Consider the following 13,355-nt stretch of genomic DNA (forward strand, 5'->3'; position numbering starts at 1 on the left):
GACAGCTTTAGTTGCTAGTTAGTTTGCAGATCTGGGTTACTAGAGGCTACACGGCTCTCATACAGTACCTACGTTGCACTGCTGATCCGACCGATAGTGTCGAGGGCTTTATGTCAGAGAACCTGTTGTCCCTTTTGTGCCCATATGAGATATCTGTTTCTGTCTACCTGTGTCCCTTTTATGCCATATATGGAGATCTCTGTATCTGTCAGTCCTTGTCCCTTTTATGCCCATATATGTCATCAGTATATGCCCATATATTGGAATGTCCCCTTTTGTGCCCATATATGGAGCTGTCTGATTTGTTTGCGTCTGATGCCATGGCGACACATATTGGTTTGATCTGCGGTTCTGGACAACTGGATATCCCAACGACTGGAGTTTGAAGTCAGTCCGTCCCATACAGTACATGCACATGATCATATATGGGCATAGCAGTCAGATCTGTGTCTCTGGACAACCGGATCTCTGTATCTGTCAGTCCTTGTCCCTTTTGTGTCCATATATGGAGCTGTCTGATTTCTTTGCGCCTGATGCCATGACGACACATTGAGGTTAGACAACACATTCCATATTTGGGCGTAGCTGCATTGGGAACTAGATGTGTTCTCAACCATCCACCTCTCTGTTTCTCTCTCTCTCTCTCTCTCTCTCTCTCTCTCTCTCTCTCTCTCTCTCTCTCTCTCTCTCTCTCTCTCTCTCTCTCCCCCCCCCACCATGTGTATAGAACCTGGACCTGTCCAATGCCTCCACGTTCAGGGACTTGTCCAAGCCGATGGGAGCTCAGACGGAGAAGAGGAGAGCCATGTTCCTCCAGAGATATGAAGAGGTGGAGAACAGTGCAGCTGAAGAAGGTACTGTACCCTGTCTGTTTCTTCAGTCTTATAATAATAATAATAATACCTGAAATTTATATAGCGCTTTCCTGAGTACTCAAAGTCGCTTTACATGCTAAACTAAGTAGAACAAGATAAAAACAAAACAACTTTTATAAGAGAATAGAGAAGAGAAGACAGTACAACAGAATATACACAAGTATATGCAGTCATACACAGTACAATGTTTAGTGAATTGAACTCAGGAGAGTGTGTATGTACCGTCTTAAAGCTTTTGTGTTTCACCCCAGACAGTTTTTAAGTTGCTTGATTCTGTATTTAAATATTTGATATTCATTTTATCAGACCCCCCCCTCCCCAGTGTAACTTCAAACTCCATTTTAACCATGTTAGACATGTTAGATTGAAAACATATGTCCTTGGTTCTGGTGACTTATATTGTCCATCTTAATTACTTCTTTCATTTAAAAAAAAATTTTTTTTTCATCTTATTTTTTCATCACCCCCCAAAAAATATAAATATTTATGGAAACTGCACTGCAGGTGAAGTGAGGCCTTTGACACCACGCCATGTCACCCTACACGGTAAAAAAGTGGTTGTTCGTTAATTTGAACCCATACGGGTACATTTTTATTCTCTACAGAATTACATTTTTTGGGTGGTGAAACCGCCCCTATAAGTGAGATTTGGAAAAATGTACAAATATCCTGCACTGTGAAACCACCCCTAAAAGTGAGGTTTGGAAATTTGTACAATTATCCTGCACCGTGATTGGCCAATCACAATCTATTCAGGACTGTGATTGGCCAGTGTCACATGACACATGTGCATAGCCCTATATAAGAAACCATAACTTGAAAAAAAATATATAAATTTGTTTTTTTCAAGTTATGGTTTCGTCCATCATAAAGAGTGTTTCAATAAATGTATTTATCTTTTGTACATGATTGGTTGACTCCATTCAGTATTGTGATTAGCTAGCAAGACACCGCCCACTTCACACAGGGTGTGATTTTCTATTTTTTAAATAAATCAGTGCTTTTGTCCCAGTGCGTCACATTGTGAGCTGCTATCTTTTGGCTATTTTCACCTGAATGTTTGCCCCAGAATAGAGATGCTAGGGCTCATGTGGAGCTTGTGTGGTCATCCAGCCATCTGAGCAGCCATCTGCTAGGTGAATACAGAAAAGTAATTTCAGATCCCCTCCCGTGGGGACCAGTAAGTTCATCCTTTCCTCTAAAAAACCTTCCTGTTACTCAGCAGGTGAACTGTCTGCACGCTGTCACTACTGCACCCACTACTCCTCAGCCATCATAGTGGCCTCCTTCCTAGTCAGGATGGAGCCCTTCTCAAACACCTTCCTAGCACTGCAGGTGAGCCCTCCTCAAACACCTCCCTAGCACTGCAGGTGAGCCCTCCTCAAACACCTCCCTAGCACTACAGGTGAGCCCTTCTCAAACACCTTCCTAGCACTGCAGGTGAGCCCTCCTCAAACACCTCCCTAGCACTACAGGTGAGCCCTTCTCAAACACCTTCCTAGCACTGCAGGTGAGCCCTCTTCAAACACCTTCCTAGCACTGCCAGATGAGCCCTTCTCAAACACCTTCCTAGCACTACAGGTGAGCCCTTCTCAAACACCTCCCTAGCACTACAAGTGAGGCCTTCTCAAACACCTCCCTAGCACTACAGGTGAGCCCTTCTCAAACACCTTCCTGGCAGTGCAGGTGAGCCCTTCTCAAACACCTCCCTACCACTACAGGTGAGCCCTTCTCAAACACCTCCCTACCACTACAGGTGAGCCCTTCTCAAACACCTCCCTACCACTACAGGTGAGCCCTTCTCAAACACCTCCCTACCACTACAGGTGAGCCCTTCTCAAACACCTTCCTAGAACTGCAGGTGAGGCCTTTGACACCAGGCCATCCATGCCACCCTACACTGTAAAGATTGTTAATTTGACAAAACCCAGATACCAGTTCAACTTTCTGTTAACTTATGTAGTTTCCTGTAAAGCTGATGAGTTGGGCCCACCGGCCCAGCAATACTGACACACTGGGTGTGTGACTGAGAAAACATTGTCCTGATCCCTCACAGAAGAACAGATCGTAACTACTTAAACCCATTATACTTAACTTAGTTGACCTAAGTCCCCCATGGGTCTAGCCCCCTCCTGTTTTCCCTCAACACTAAAGATCTTCGACTAAAAATAGTCGATCTACAAGCTCACAACGTGTCGCAGTGCTTTTCAGGATTCCAATTCAAAACTGGCAAAAGTAGCAGAACTGCAAGCTCAAAAGGCGTTGCTTTGCACCGCGTTTCGTGCTTGTAGATCTGCTACTTTTGATGCTTTTATTTGACGCTGTAGTGTGATAATGAAAAAACACAGAAAGTAAAAAAATGGAGATAAGAGGTTTCTCCCCGACAGCAACGACTATTATTATACATACATAGCAGATATACAAGCTCAGAGCATGTCACCGAGTGCCGCGCTCTGAGCTTGTAGATCTGCTATGTACTGACTAAAGTATGACTGTCGCCACTCCTTGAAAATGGTTCCACAAGTGGAGAACATTATGGGTCGTCTGTATCTGTCCTGAATCAGAACCACAAGCACACCTTCACAGTAGAATACTGAGTCCTAATTGAACTCTGAGAAGGTACAAATGTGACCAAATGGACCCTCTCTAAGTTACAAAAAGGATAAATTAACACTGAGGAGCTTTTACTGTGTATAGCGGTACCCACCACCACCACCATTTCAGCGTTTTATTGTGGAATTCAATCGTTCTAATAATGACTTGACTGAGTTATTTTTGGGCAATCTGGATTCCTGTTCAATTTGTACGTCTGAAAACAGATTAGAGCCAGATTTCAATATATATGCAAATAATTAGAGTTGCGTACAAAGCATCTTAACCCATTAAGACCGGGAACGCATCTGTGTGTCATTTTGAGATTTTATTGCGCTATTAAAAAATAGCAGATCTACAAGCTCATAGCACGGCACCGAGTGCCGCGCTATGAGCTTGTAGATCTACTATTTTTTTTTAAGAAAATGTGTTCAAATCTTTGAATATATATATATACATTTTTAACTCAAATATAAAACTATAATATTTTCAGATGGGGGTCAAATACATATCATGAAAAAGTTTAAGAACCACTGATAAATAGCAAAATAAGTAAAAAATAAATTAGGATTTAGAAGACATTTGTAGAATCCCCAGAAGCAATAAGATTGTAGTTACAAATTTCCATTAAAATATATATATTCAAAGATTTGCACAAATTTTCACAAAAAAAAAAAAGCAGATCTACAAGCTCGGTGCCGCGCTTCGAGCTTGTAGATCTTGTAGATCTGCTATTTTTTAATAGCCAAAGGAATCTAAAATGGCACACAGATGCGTTCCCGGGTCTTAATGTGTTAAAAGGAAGCCCTGTTCTCGTCGACCACGGAAGTTCCCAATTTACAATACACCATCCAATTGATTACAATGAAAAGCCATGCATATTTGATAGTCAGAATAAAGCAATAAAGATGTTAGCCCGCTGAATCACACCGCCGCTCCCCTCTCAGAAGCACCGCGACGGGTGTGCAGTAATATCCATAAGTGGATTTGCATCTCTAACAGAGTTTAAAGCCGGTATATATGCTATTTTCATTCATTGAGGTAATTGTTTTACTCTAAATTACATTCTCTCTCATGAGATTTCGATCGCGGGATTATAGAATTTCGCGGAAAGATGAAAAGCTTCCTTCAGATCGTTTTTTTCAAAAGGCAAAATATTTCTACTGCTTATGTAACGGAACGAGGAATATAAAATGTGTGGTTTAGTGTTATAATGCAAACCGGAGCAGAGACCCTACTTTATTAATCTTTAAAACTTTGATTTGCCATTGTGTTTTGCTGGGCGTCTGACAGTGTTTTGGTTTGTTGTTGATGTTGTTGATGTTGTTGATGTTGTTTTTGATGTTGTTGTTGATGTTGATGTTGTTGTTGTTCTCCCCCCTGTAGGGGGGGCTGGACGTCCCGGAGCGCATGTTCCACAGTGTGAAGAAGGAGTGGGAGTCTGCCTCCAGAGACAACATGGGGGATGTCAGAGAGCTGATCCCAGAGTTCTACTACCTGCCCGACTTCCTGCTCAACTCCAACCACATCCCTCTGGGTCCGTCCCTCTCTCTCAACATCAATTAATCACTTAAGCGAGGGGTTTTCAACCGGGGGTCCGGGACCCCTAGGGGGTCCTCAGAGGGGGTCCGCCAAATCTTTTTAGTTTACCTTAACCACTTGAACCCTAGCATCCCTTTTCTGAGGAGAACTTAAGCCCAAAATAGCAGATCTACAAGCTCACAACGCCTCGCGCTGCGAGGCGTTGTGAGCTTGTAGATCGGCTATTTTTGGCAAAGAGGTATAGGTGTAGAGGGGAAAAAGAGCAGACCACGTAAACACATTTTTATCTCTAATTTTAATCTGAAACACAATTTTATACGATATTGAGGGGGTCCCTGCTTTGAAGACCCCTGACTTAAGCAATGTATACTTCGTTGTACAACGGAAAGCTAAAATAACCGATCTACAAGCGCGGGATGCGACGCTTTGTGTGTTTTTGTGTGTGAATTTTCTGGAATTTCTTAGATTCTTTTTACATGTTATTATTTATTATTGTATGTATTTTTTGGGGGTTTTGCCTATAATGCCACCTACAGTATGAGCTTGTAGAAAAATCTTGAACTTTAGTGCAAATCTTTGAATACATATATTTTTTGGAAACAACATTTTGAACTGAAATATTTGCTTAGCTGGGGGTCCCTGGAACTAAATATTTAACAAATGTTTGTTTTAAATATATATATATTAAAAGATTTGCACAAAATGTTCAAGATTTTTCAGAGATCGCAGATCTACAAAGTGTAAAATAATGGTTAAAGATTGATGTTGTACATCCATGCATTGACAGGCTCCATGCAGGACGGTACGACATTAGGAGACGTGGTCTTACCTCCGTGGGCCAAAGGTGACCCCCAGGAGTTCATCAGAGTCCACCGAGAGGTCAGTGACCCCAGGACAATACTGTTCATTTCATTCTGAAAGTTTACGAATAAAATTAACAACGGTTAAAAACGGGCAATAAGTGTTAAAGCTGCACTATGTAACTTTCCTCTTCTACCCCGGATTTGAACCCGGTTTCCTGTGCAAGTGCTGACATTTTTTTTTACCATAGAGCTAATAGCCTGCTTGCTCAGGGGATAAATTTAATCTTGACCATCAGGTCAACATTCGTGTCAGATGCGTCATTTTCAGAATTATTATGATTCTTTTTTTTTGTCTCTGTCGAACACACCGTTTTATTATTGACTTTTTTTACTACTTTAAGAGCTGGGAACAGAGTAAGAGCAGTGGTGTGTTCTAGATTTTTTGGGAGGGTATACTATAACTATTCCCCCCCTAGTTCCTCCCACACGCACGGCACGCACATGGGTATAATGAATTAATGTCAAAAAATTGTGCGCGCTCCGCGCGTGTTTCTGCTCCTCACAAACTCGGCCAGGCCCAGTTTCACAGTAACACTGAGTACACTTACAATATGCTTTGTACTGATTTTCTACTGTTTCTAATGTTAATCACCCTGTAACTTCGGAGCTGCTTTTAGCCTTAGATGCATTTTTTTTTTTTATTACCATAGAAGTGCAAGGATTGTTATAAATACATGCTGGTTAGGCTTATCAGATATAATAGCAGTGTTAACAGCGAGCATTCCTGTATCTATTACAGAATAATATTAACTTGGCATTGAAGACACAAAGTGACCTACACTCAATGAAGTGAATGGCAGGTCGTTGAAATGTGTTAACTCCTTCGGCAGTAGCCATTAATTATCACCTCAAGAACAATAGCCACGCTGATAGCACACTCAGAGTCAGACCACATTCTTGCTGTTTGTATTGCTGCGCCCCCCCCCAGCCCAGCCACCTGGGTGCATCGTATCAGATGCGTATCAACGTATCAGATACGCCGTTTCGAACTGTTTTAGGATGTATACGCGATGAAAAAAGTCTGCAGGCCATACGCGTATACAGCGTACCACGGTAGGACACACCACTGAGTAAGAGTATCAGCGTGTTACTGTTCATAAATCCTATACTGCGTGTATAGAAGATTCATCTAGTCCACAAGACCCAAAGGGCCCTATTATATCTTGCATTTTAAAATAGTGAAAATAGCTGCATCTACATCAACACGTGAGCTTGTAGATCGGCTATTTGAACTATTTTGTGTCTTTTTTTTTCTGTCTCCTCACATCGTCTATCGGGTGGAATCAAATGTCTCTCTGATCAACTAGGGCGTTCATTTAGAAAAAAAACACCAAAAGTTAGAATAATATGGAAGTTTCTGCGCAACAGCAACAATATAATACTGGGCTTGTGGTGCTAATGAAGGAAGGTCATAAAGGCTGCCTTTACAGAACAATGCAGACTATTTCATCATATTGAAGACATAAGACTCTCTCTTCTTCTTTCTATAATGCTGTTATTATTTCTGCTTGTTGTTTATTGGGCTGAATGTAAGGCTTTGTCTTTCTTTAGACCCTTAAACCCTCTTATCGTTCTCCTCTGTGTGATTAGTGTTTTTATGTCGCTACTATCTTCTCTTTCTACATCATAACCCTATGGTTTACAGGCCTGGGGCTATGTGGGCTTATCAGTCTGTAATCTACTGAACTACTCATATCACCATATCACCATTCTCCACAAAATTAGCTATTTTAGCAGATTGTTGTTGTCCCCCCCCCCCCCTCCCCCCCATGCACAAATTAACTCAGGACAATATTTCCCCCGTTATGAGACCGGAATAGGTTTTTTTTTTTTTTTTTTTACTGTTATTCCAGGTGGGAGTTATTAAAGATTGGGTTTAAGGGGGACACTGCTGGTCATAATGCCCACTCTGGCTTCACTTACTGTTCCAAAACCAATCTCCAGCTAATTGTGCCCAAATTATTCTTTAATTCTAAACATGGACAATAAGCTCATAAAACAGAGTTGTGTAACAACACACCTCTTGCACTTTTAAAATGGACTTTCTTGAAGGAAATCATCAAAGCAAAGCGGAGGAAACTCGATTGGTTGTGCGGTTGGAGCCACTTTCTCCGCGATGCTTAACTCTCATATTAGCAGTTTGAGCGATGGTTTGTGTATCTCTAATAATATGCTCACTGCATCTTAACACTGTGAACAATGCAGCTACAGTAGATCTATAATATTACTTAACCAGGCAGGGCTTATAGGCTTTGATTTATACGTGCTAGTTGCGCGCGGGTGTAATGCACCGAAAATAGCTGATTGACAAAGCTCACAATGTGTTTCAATGTGGCGCATTGTTGTCTTGTAGATCTGCTATTATTTTTGGAAATCTAAAAGTATTGATATCAAAATGTACTTAAAGTACCAACAGTAGAAAGTACTCATTATGCAGAATGTACCATTTCACAACTTTTCAAATGTATACAATTTTTTTTGAAAATACCAATATTTTATAGGGTTTAAGGGCATTTAGAGTTTGTAGATCGGCTATTTCTCAAATGGCCGAAATGTATATAGTGGTTAATGTATTGTTTTGTAATAATAATCAAAATCTACATGCAGAGCAACTAGTAACTAAAGTTTTCAAATAGGCCTAATTGTAGTGGAGTAAAAGTACTGAAAATTTTAAATACTCCAGTAAAGTAAAAAAAAGTACAGTACTTGAGTAAATGTACTTAGTTACATTCTGTTGGTCCTCCCCAGGCTCTGGAGAGTGAGCATGTGAGCTCACACCTCCACCAGTGGATCGACCTGATCTTCGGCCACCGCCAGCAGGGGGCGACGGCGGTGGAGAGCATCAACACCTTCCACCCTTACTTCTACGCCCAGAAGCACAGAGGGGTCCACGACGGCCCCACGGACCCCCTCATCAGGAGCACCATCCTGGGATACGTCAGCAACTTTGGCCAGGTTCCAAAGCAGGTACGTTAACCAGTTAACGGACCGGACACCAGAGGTCTATGGTACGGTGCAGCATTGGTTCTCAAAGTGGGGTCCATGGAGGGGGGGGTACTTTATTTATTTTTATTTTTTTTATGTGGGCAAATCTTTGAATATGGATATTTTTGTTCAACTCAAATCTTTGCTTCTGGGGGGTCCCTGGAACAAGATATTTTGAGATGGGGGTCCGCGGCCAAACACATATCATTTTGGGGGTCCCTGACATGAAAAAGTTTGCAGCACAGTGCATGCAGATGAATCATTTGTTTACATGTTAACATTAAAGGGTGAGTGATTTTTTTTTGGTTAAAATAAGTCAATCAATCAATTATTCAAGCTTTATTTATGTAGCACAATTTCAGACATCAAGTGCAGTTCAATGTGATTCACAGGAAAAAGAAACATTTTAAAAGAAAGAACTTAAAAAAAAACAAGAAGGCAAAAAAAGCAGAGATGCATACAAATACATAAAGAAGTATTATGTAAGGCAGGAAGAGAAATGCAGCCATCTAAGTAAAAGCAGTGCTAAAAAAAAGATGTCATAAGATTTCTTTAAAAAAAAATCCACAGATTCAGAGACCCGCACGTATTAAATATCTCTATATTCAGATAGTCACTCATTGTTATAGAGTGTTTGTTCAGTAACAGGAGTCTCCATGTCCCTCCAGCTCTTTATTAAACAGAAAATGCATTTTCAGGTCAGGATACCAATTTTATCCAATCAGGATAGAGAACAGGATACAGATTAAACAAGTGAAATTGCAAGTGATGACACAAAGAAATGAGCAGAAAAAACTTGACACTGGAACTGCTATATTTGGCTAATGTTCACCTCAGAACAGGGATGCTGGGGTTCAAGTAATCTCTCAAGAACAGATTCATCGCTGCGCTTGGATCCGTCGGTAGCCGTGTTGTCAACCCATGCACATTGGCTACAAGTGGGCGTGCCTTCAGAGCAGGAAGCAGGCCGCGCTTTACCCAGTCAAATGTAGTGGCCGGGATTTACGTGTGTGTGGCTCGCTTCCCACTGGAAACAAACCGAAACTCATTTAACAATAGCGTCCTCGAAGCCGACAAAACCACGGAAAGTTAGTAACATTTTAACTTGCTCTTTCATCATAGAAACAAGTGGGCTTATAACCAAAACCATCCATGTTCTTTGGGAGAAGTGCAGGTGTTAGTGTTCCGTGGAGAAATATTGTTAGAAGTAGAGGGCTGAAGGCATGTCCAAACCCCGGTTTCCCTGAGCACGGGTCCTCCGTACAGCTCAGCCCAGAGTCAAATGGAAAAGTGAAAAACAGCAGAGGGCGCTGTTTTTCCTTTTTATTTGACGATGGGTTCCCAGATTGGGGTTCAAGTGGTTCATGTAAAAAAGAAAAAAAGTTCATTTGGCGGGCCCCCCCAGTAGTAACTCTGAGGACCTCCGTAGGGGTCCCGGACCCCCTGTTGAAGACCCCCCTGCTTTAAGTTTCCCTGGTGAATGATTGGTCACTTGTTCCACAGCTCTTCACCAAGCCCCACCCACCTCGCAGCGGCTCCAAGAAAGACGGCTCTTCACCTCCTCACCATGTTCCCTTCTTCTTCAGGCTGGATAAGGTCAAGCCCAACGGTCAGCTGTTCAAAGGTACAACCTGCATCCTACCAGTGTTGCCAGATTCCGTGAGAGAAACAAGCAACCAGGTCTAGGAAAACCAACCAGAAAAGAAGCGACTATGGGCCACATGAGCACTTTAACATGTACATCAGCTATTTGAAAATAGCAGATCTACAAGTAAATTCAAAATTTACTTGAGTAGAAGTACAAAAGTATTGGTATCAAAATGTACTTAAAGTGCCAAAAGTAGAAAGTACTCAGTCTGCAGAATGTCCCATTTCACAAGTTTTCAAATGTAATTATTATTTTTTTAATAGCAGATCTACAAGCTCACAAGGCGTCGCGATGCGACGCCTTGTGAGCTTGTAGATCGGCTATTTTCAAATGACCGAAATATATATGGGGCTGAAGTGGTTATTGTATGTTTTGTAATAATACTCAAAATCTACAAAGTAACTAGTAACTAAAGTGTTCAAATCATTGTAGTGGAGTAACAGTAACAGTGCAATATTTGCCTCTGAGATGTAGTGGAGAAAAAGTATTGGAAATGGGAAATACTCCAGTAAGGTAAAAAAAATCCTAAATGTTTTTTTGCTTTCTTAAGTCAATAATTTGATGACCGGCAGCGGTTCCGGTAGGAGACACAAAGAGTCTCTGCCTACCGGTCCGCTGGTCATCAAATTATATTGTCTTAGGAATGCGACAAAAACAAAAAAAAATATCCATGAATTCAAGTCTCCATGGAGTGACTAATCCATAGAAAAAAAGCTATTTTTGGGGTGAACTGTCCCTTTAATGATAATAATAACTATAATTCATGCAATATATATATTCCAAAAAGCTGATTCAGTGTTATACATGTTCAGAGAGAGAACCTTAAATTCAATCCATTACAGTCATATGGTTTCATTCCATAGCATTTTAAACCTTGCTCTCTCTCCTCCATTATTTTATTTCCCACCGTTTGATGTCAGTTATTATGTATAGAGTCCACTGGGAGCCATTGGGAGAGGCCAGCACCGTCCATAGATTAATTTACACCATGCTGTGGGGGGGGGGGGGGGGTTGCATGCGATCCGTTAGATTCTACAATATGGAGATGACTGTTACACCGAGCCCTACTTAACCCTTTGAGACCGGGACGCATCTGTGTCATTTTTAAGATTTATTTGGGCTATTAAAAACATAGCAGATATACAAGCTCATAGAAACAATAAAATAAAATAGCAGAATAGCAAAAAATAGCAGATCTACAAGCTCATAGCAGCTTGTAGATCTGCTATTTATTTATTTATTTTCCGTGAAAATGTGTGCAAATCATTGAATATATATATACTGTATATATATATATATTTTTTTAAAGCGAACATTTTTAACTCAAATCTTTGCTTCTGGGGGTCCCTGGAACAAAATATTTTGAGATGGGGGTCCACGGCCAAATACTTTTTTGTATTTGTATTTGTATATCATTTTGGGTGGTCCTTTACATACATACATTTTTTTCAAAAAACTGTTAGGATTTAGAAGACATTTGTAGAATCCCCCAGAAGCAAAGATTTGAGTTACAAATGTTAGCTTTAAAAAATATACATATTCAAAGATTTGCACACATTTTCACGATTTTTTTCAAAAAAATAGCAGACCTACAAACTCATAGCGCGGCACTCGGTGCCGCGCTATGAACTTGTAGATCTGATATTTTTGAATAGCCCAAAGAAATCAAAAAAATGACACACCCATGCGTTCCGGGTCATAAAGGGTTAATAATCTGAATATCCCTGAAGGCTAGTGAGAGAGAGGAGATGAAAAAGTGTCTGAATGCTCAGAGAGGGGATTCCTGCATATTACATTTCATATTAAATCTCACAGTGTCTGATCTGATCAATAAGGAGATAGAGATGAATAGAGGGGAGGGTGTGTTCTCTGCACTAATATGCAACAACAACGCTTTATACAACACAGAACCTTGTTCCTTTCTGCAGGGACTTAGTTTTTTTTAGTGGCAAAGCTGGCAATGGGATATAATGACTTCTGCCCGTTCCTGCATGAATAGATCAATTACAGACACAATTACAGCCACACAAACTTGTACGTGTGTGTGCGTGTGTGCGTGCGTGCGTGCGTGTGTGCGTGTGTGCGTGTGTGCGTGCGTGTGCGCAGTGGTGTAAAGTACCTACGTACATTTACTCAACTACTGTACTTGAGTAGAATTTTTGAGGTATTTTTTTTTACTTTACTGGAGTATTTTCAGTACTTTTACTTCTACTCCACTACATCTCAGAGGCAAATATTGTACTTTACAATTATTTGAAAACTTTAGTTACTTCGTAGGTTTTGATTATTATTACAAAATATACATTAACCAATTCAGCGCTATATCTATTTCAGCCATATGAAAATAGCAGATCTACAAGCTCACAATGCGTCGCGATCTGCTATTTTCACATTTTTTGTCATTTTATACATTTGAAAACTTGTGAAATGTGAAATTCTGCATGAGTACTTTCTACTTTTGGTACTTTAAGCTCATTTTGATACCAATACTTTTGTACTTTTACTCAAGTAAATTTTGAATTCCAGATATATACATAATACATTTAACAGAGTATTTCTACATTGCAGTATTGATACTTTAACTTAAGTAAAAAATTTGTGTGTGTGTGGGGGTGTGTGTGTGTGTGTACTGCACTGTCCAGGACGCACACAAACACCCCTGAGGCCCTAAGCCTGTCTGTGATGTAACCTGGGACTTTGCTGTTTAATTGCCCAGCCGTTCTATATGGTCAATCTAATGATATCCACTACAAGTTTTACACTGAGCCACCAAACTCTTTAATGTGACGGATTTGAAGAGCAATTACCTTTATTTGAGCAAGTTTTATTCAGGTAGTAGTGGACCACAGG

The 13,355-nt window shown here is 40.6% G+C and overlaps 1 protein-coding gene across 5 annotated transcripts in view; it reads left to right on the forward strand.

Annotated features, from left to right (window-relative positions):
* The window catches only part of wdfy4 (WDFY family member 4), a 171,253-nt gene that overhangs the window by 139,646 nt on the left and 18,252 nt on the right, over positions 1-13,355 (forward strand). For all 5 annotated transcript variants that reach the window (XM_080450395.1, XM_080450394.1, XM_080450396.1 and 2 more), the window contains exons 54-59: positions 728-854; positions 2,101-2,210; positions 4,854-5,004; positions 5,797-5,888; positions 8,621-8,839; positions 10,361-10,481. In XM_080450395.1, the coding sequence (XP_080306521.1) occupies positions 728-854; positions 2,101-2,210; positions 4,854-5,004; positions 5,797-5,888; positions 8,621-8,839; positions 10,361-10,481 (820 nt within the window). The remainder of the gene's footprint in view (positions 1-727; positions 855-2,100; positions 2,211-4,853; positions 5,005-5,796; positions 5,889-8,620; positions 8,840-10,360; positions 10,482-13,355) is intronic.

The sequence above is a fragment of the Gymnoscopelus braueri genome, assembly GCF_963280865.1.
Source record: "Gymnoscopelus braueri genome assembly, chromosome: 14".
Taxonomy (NCBI): Eukaryota; Metazoa; Chordata; class Actinopteri; order Myctophiformes; family Myctophidae; genus Gymnoscopelus; species Gymnoscopelus braueri.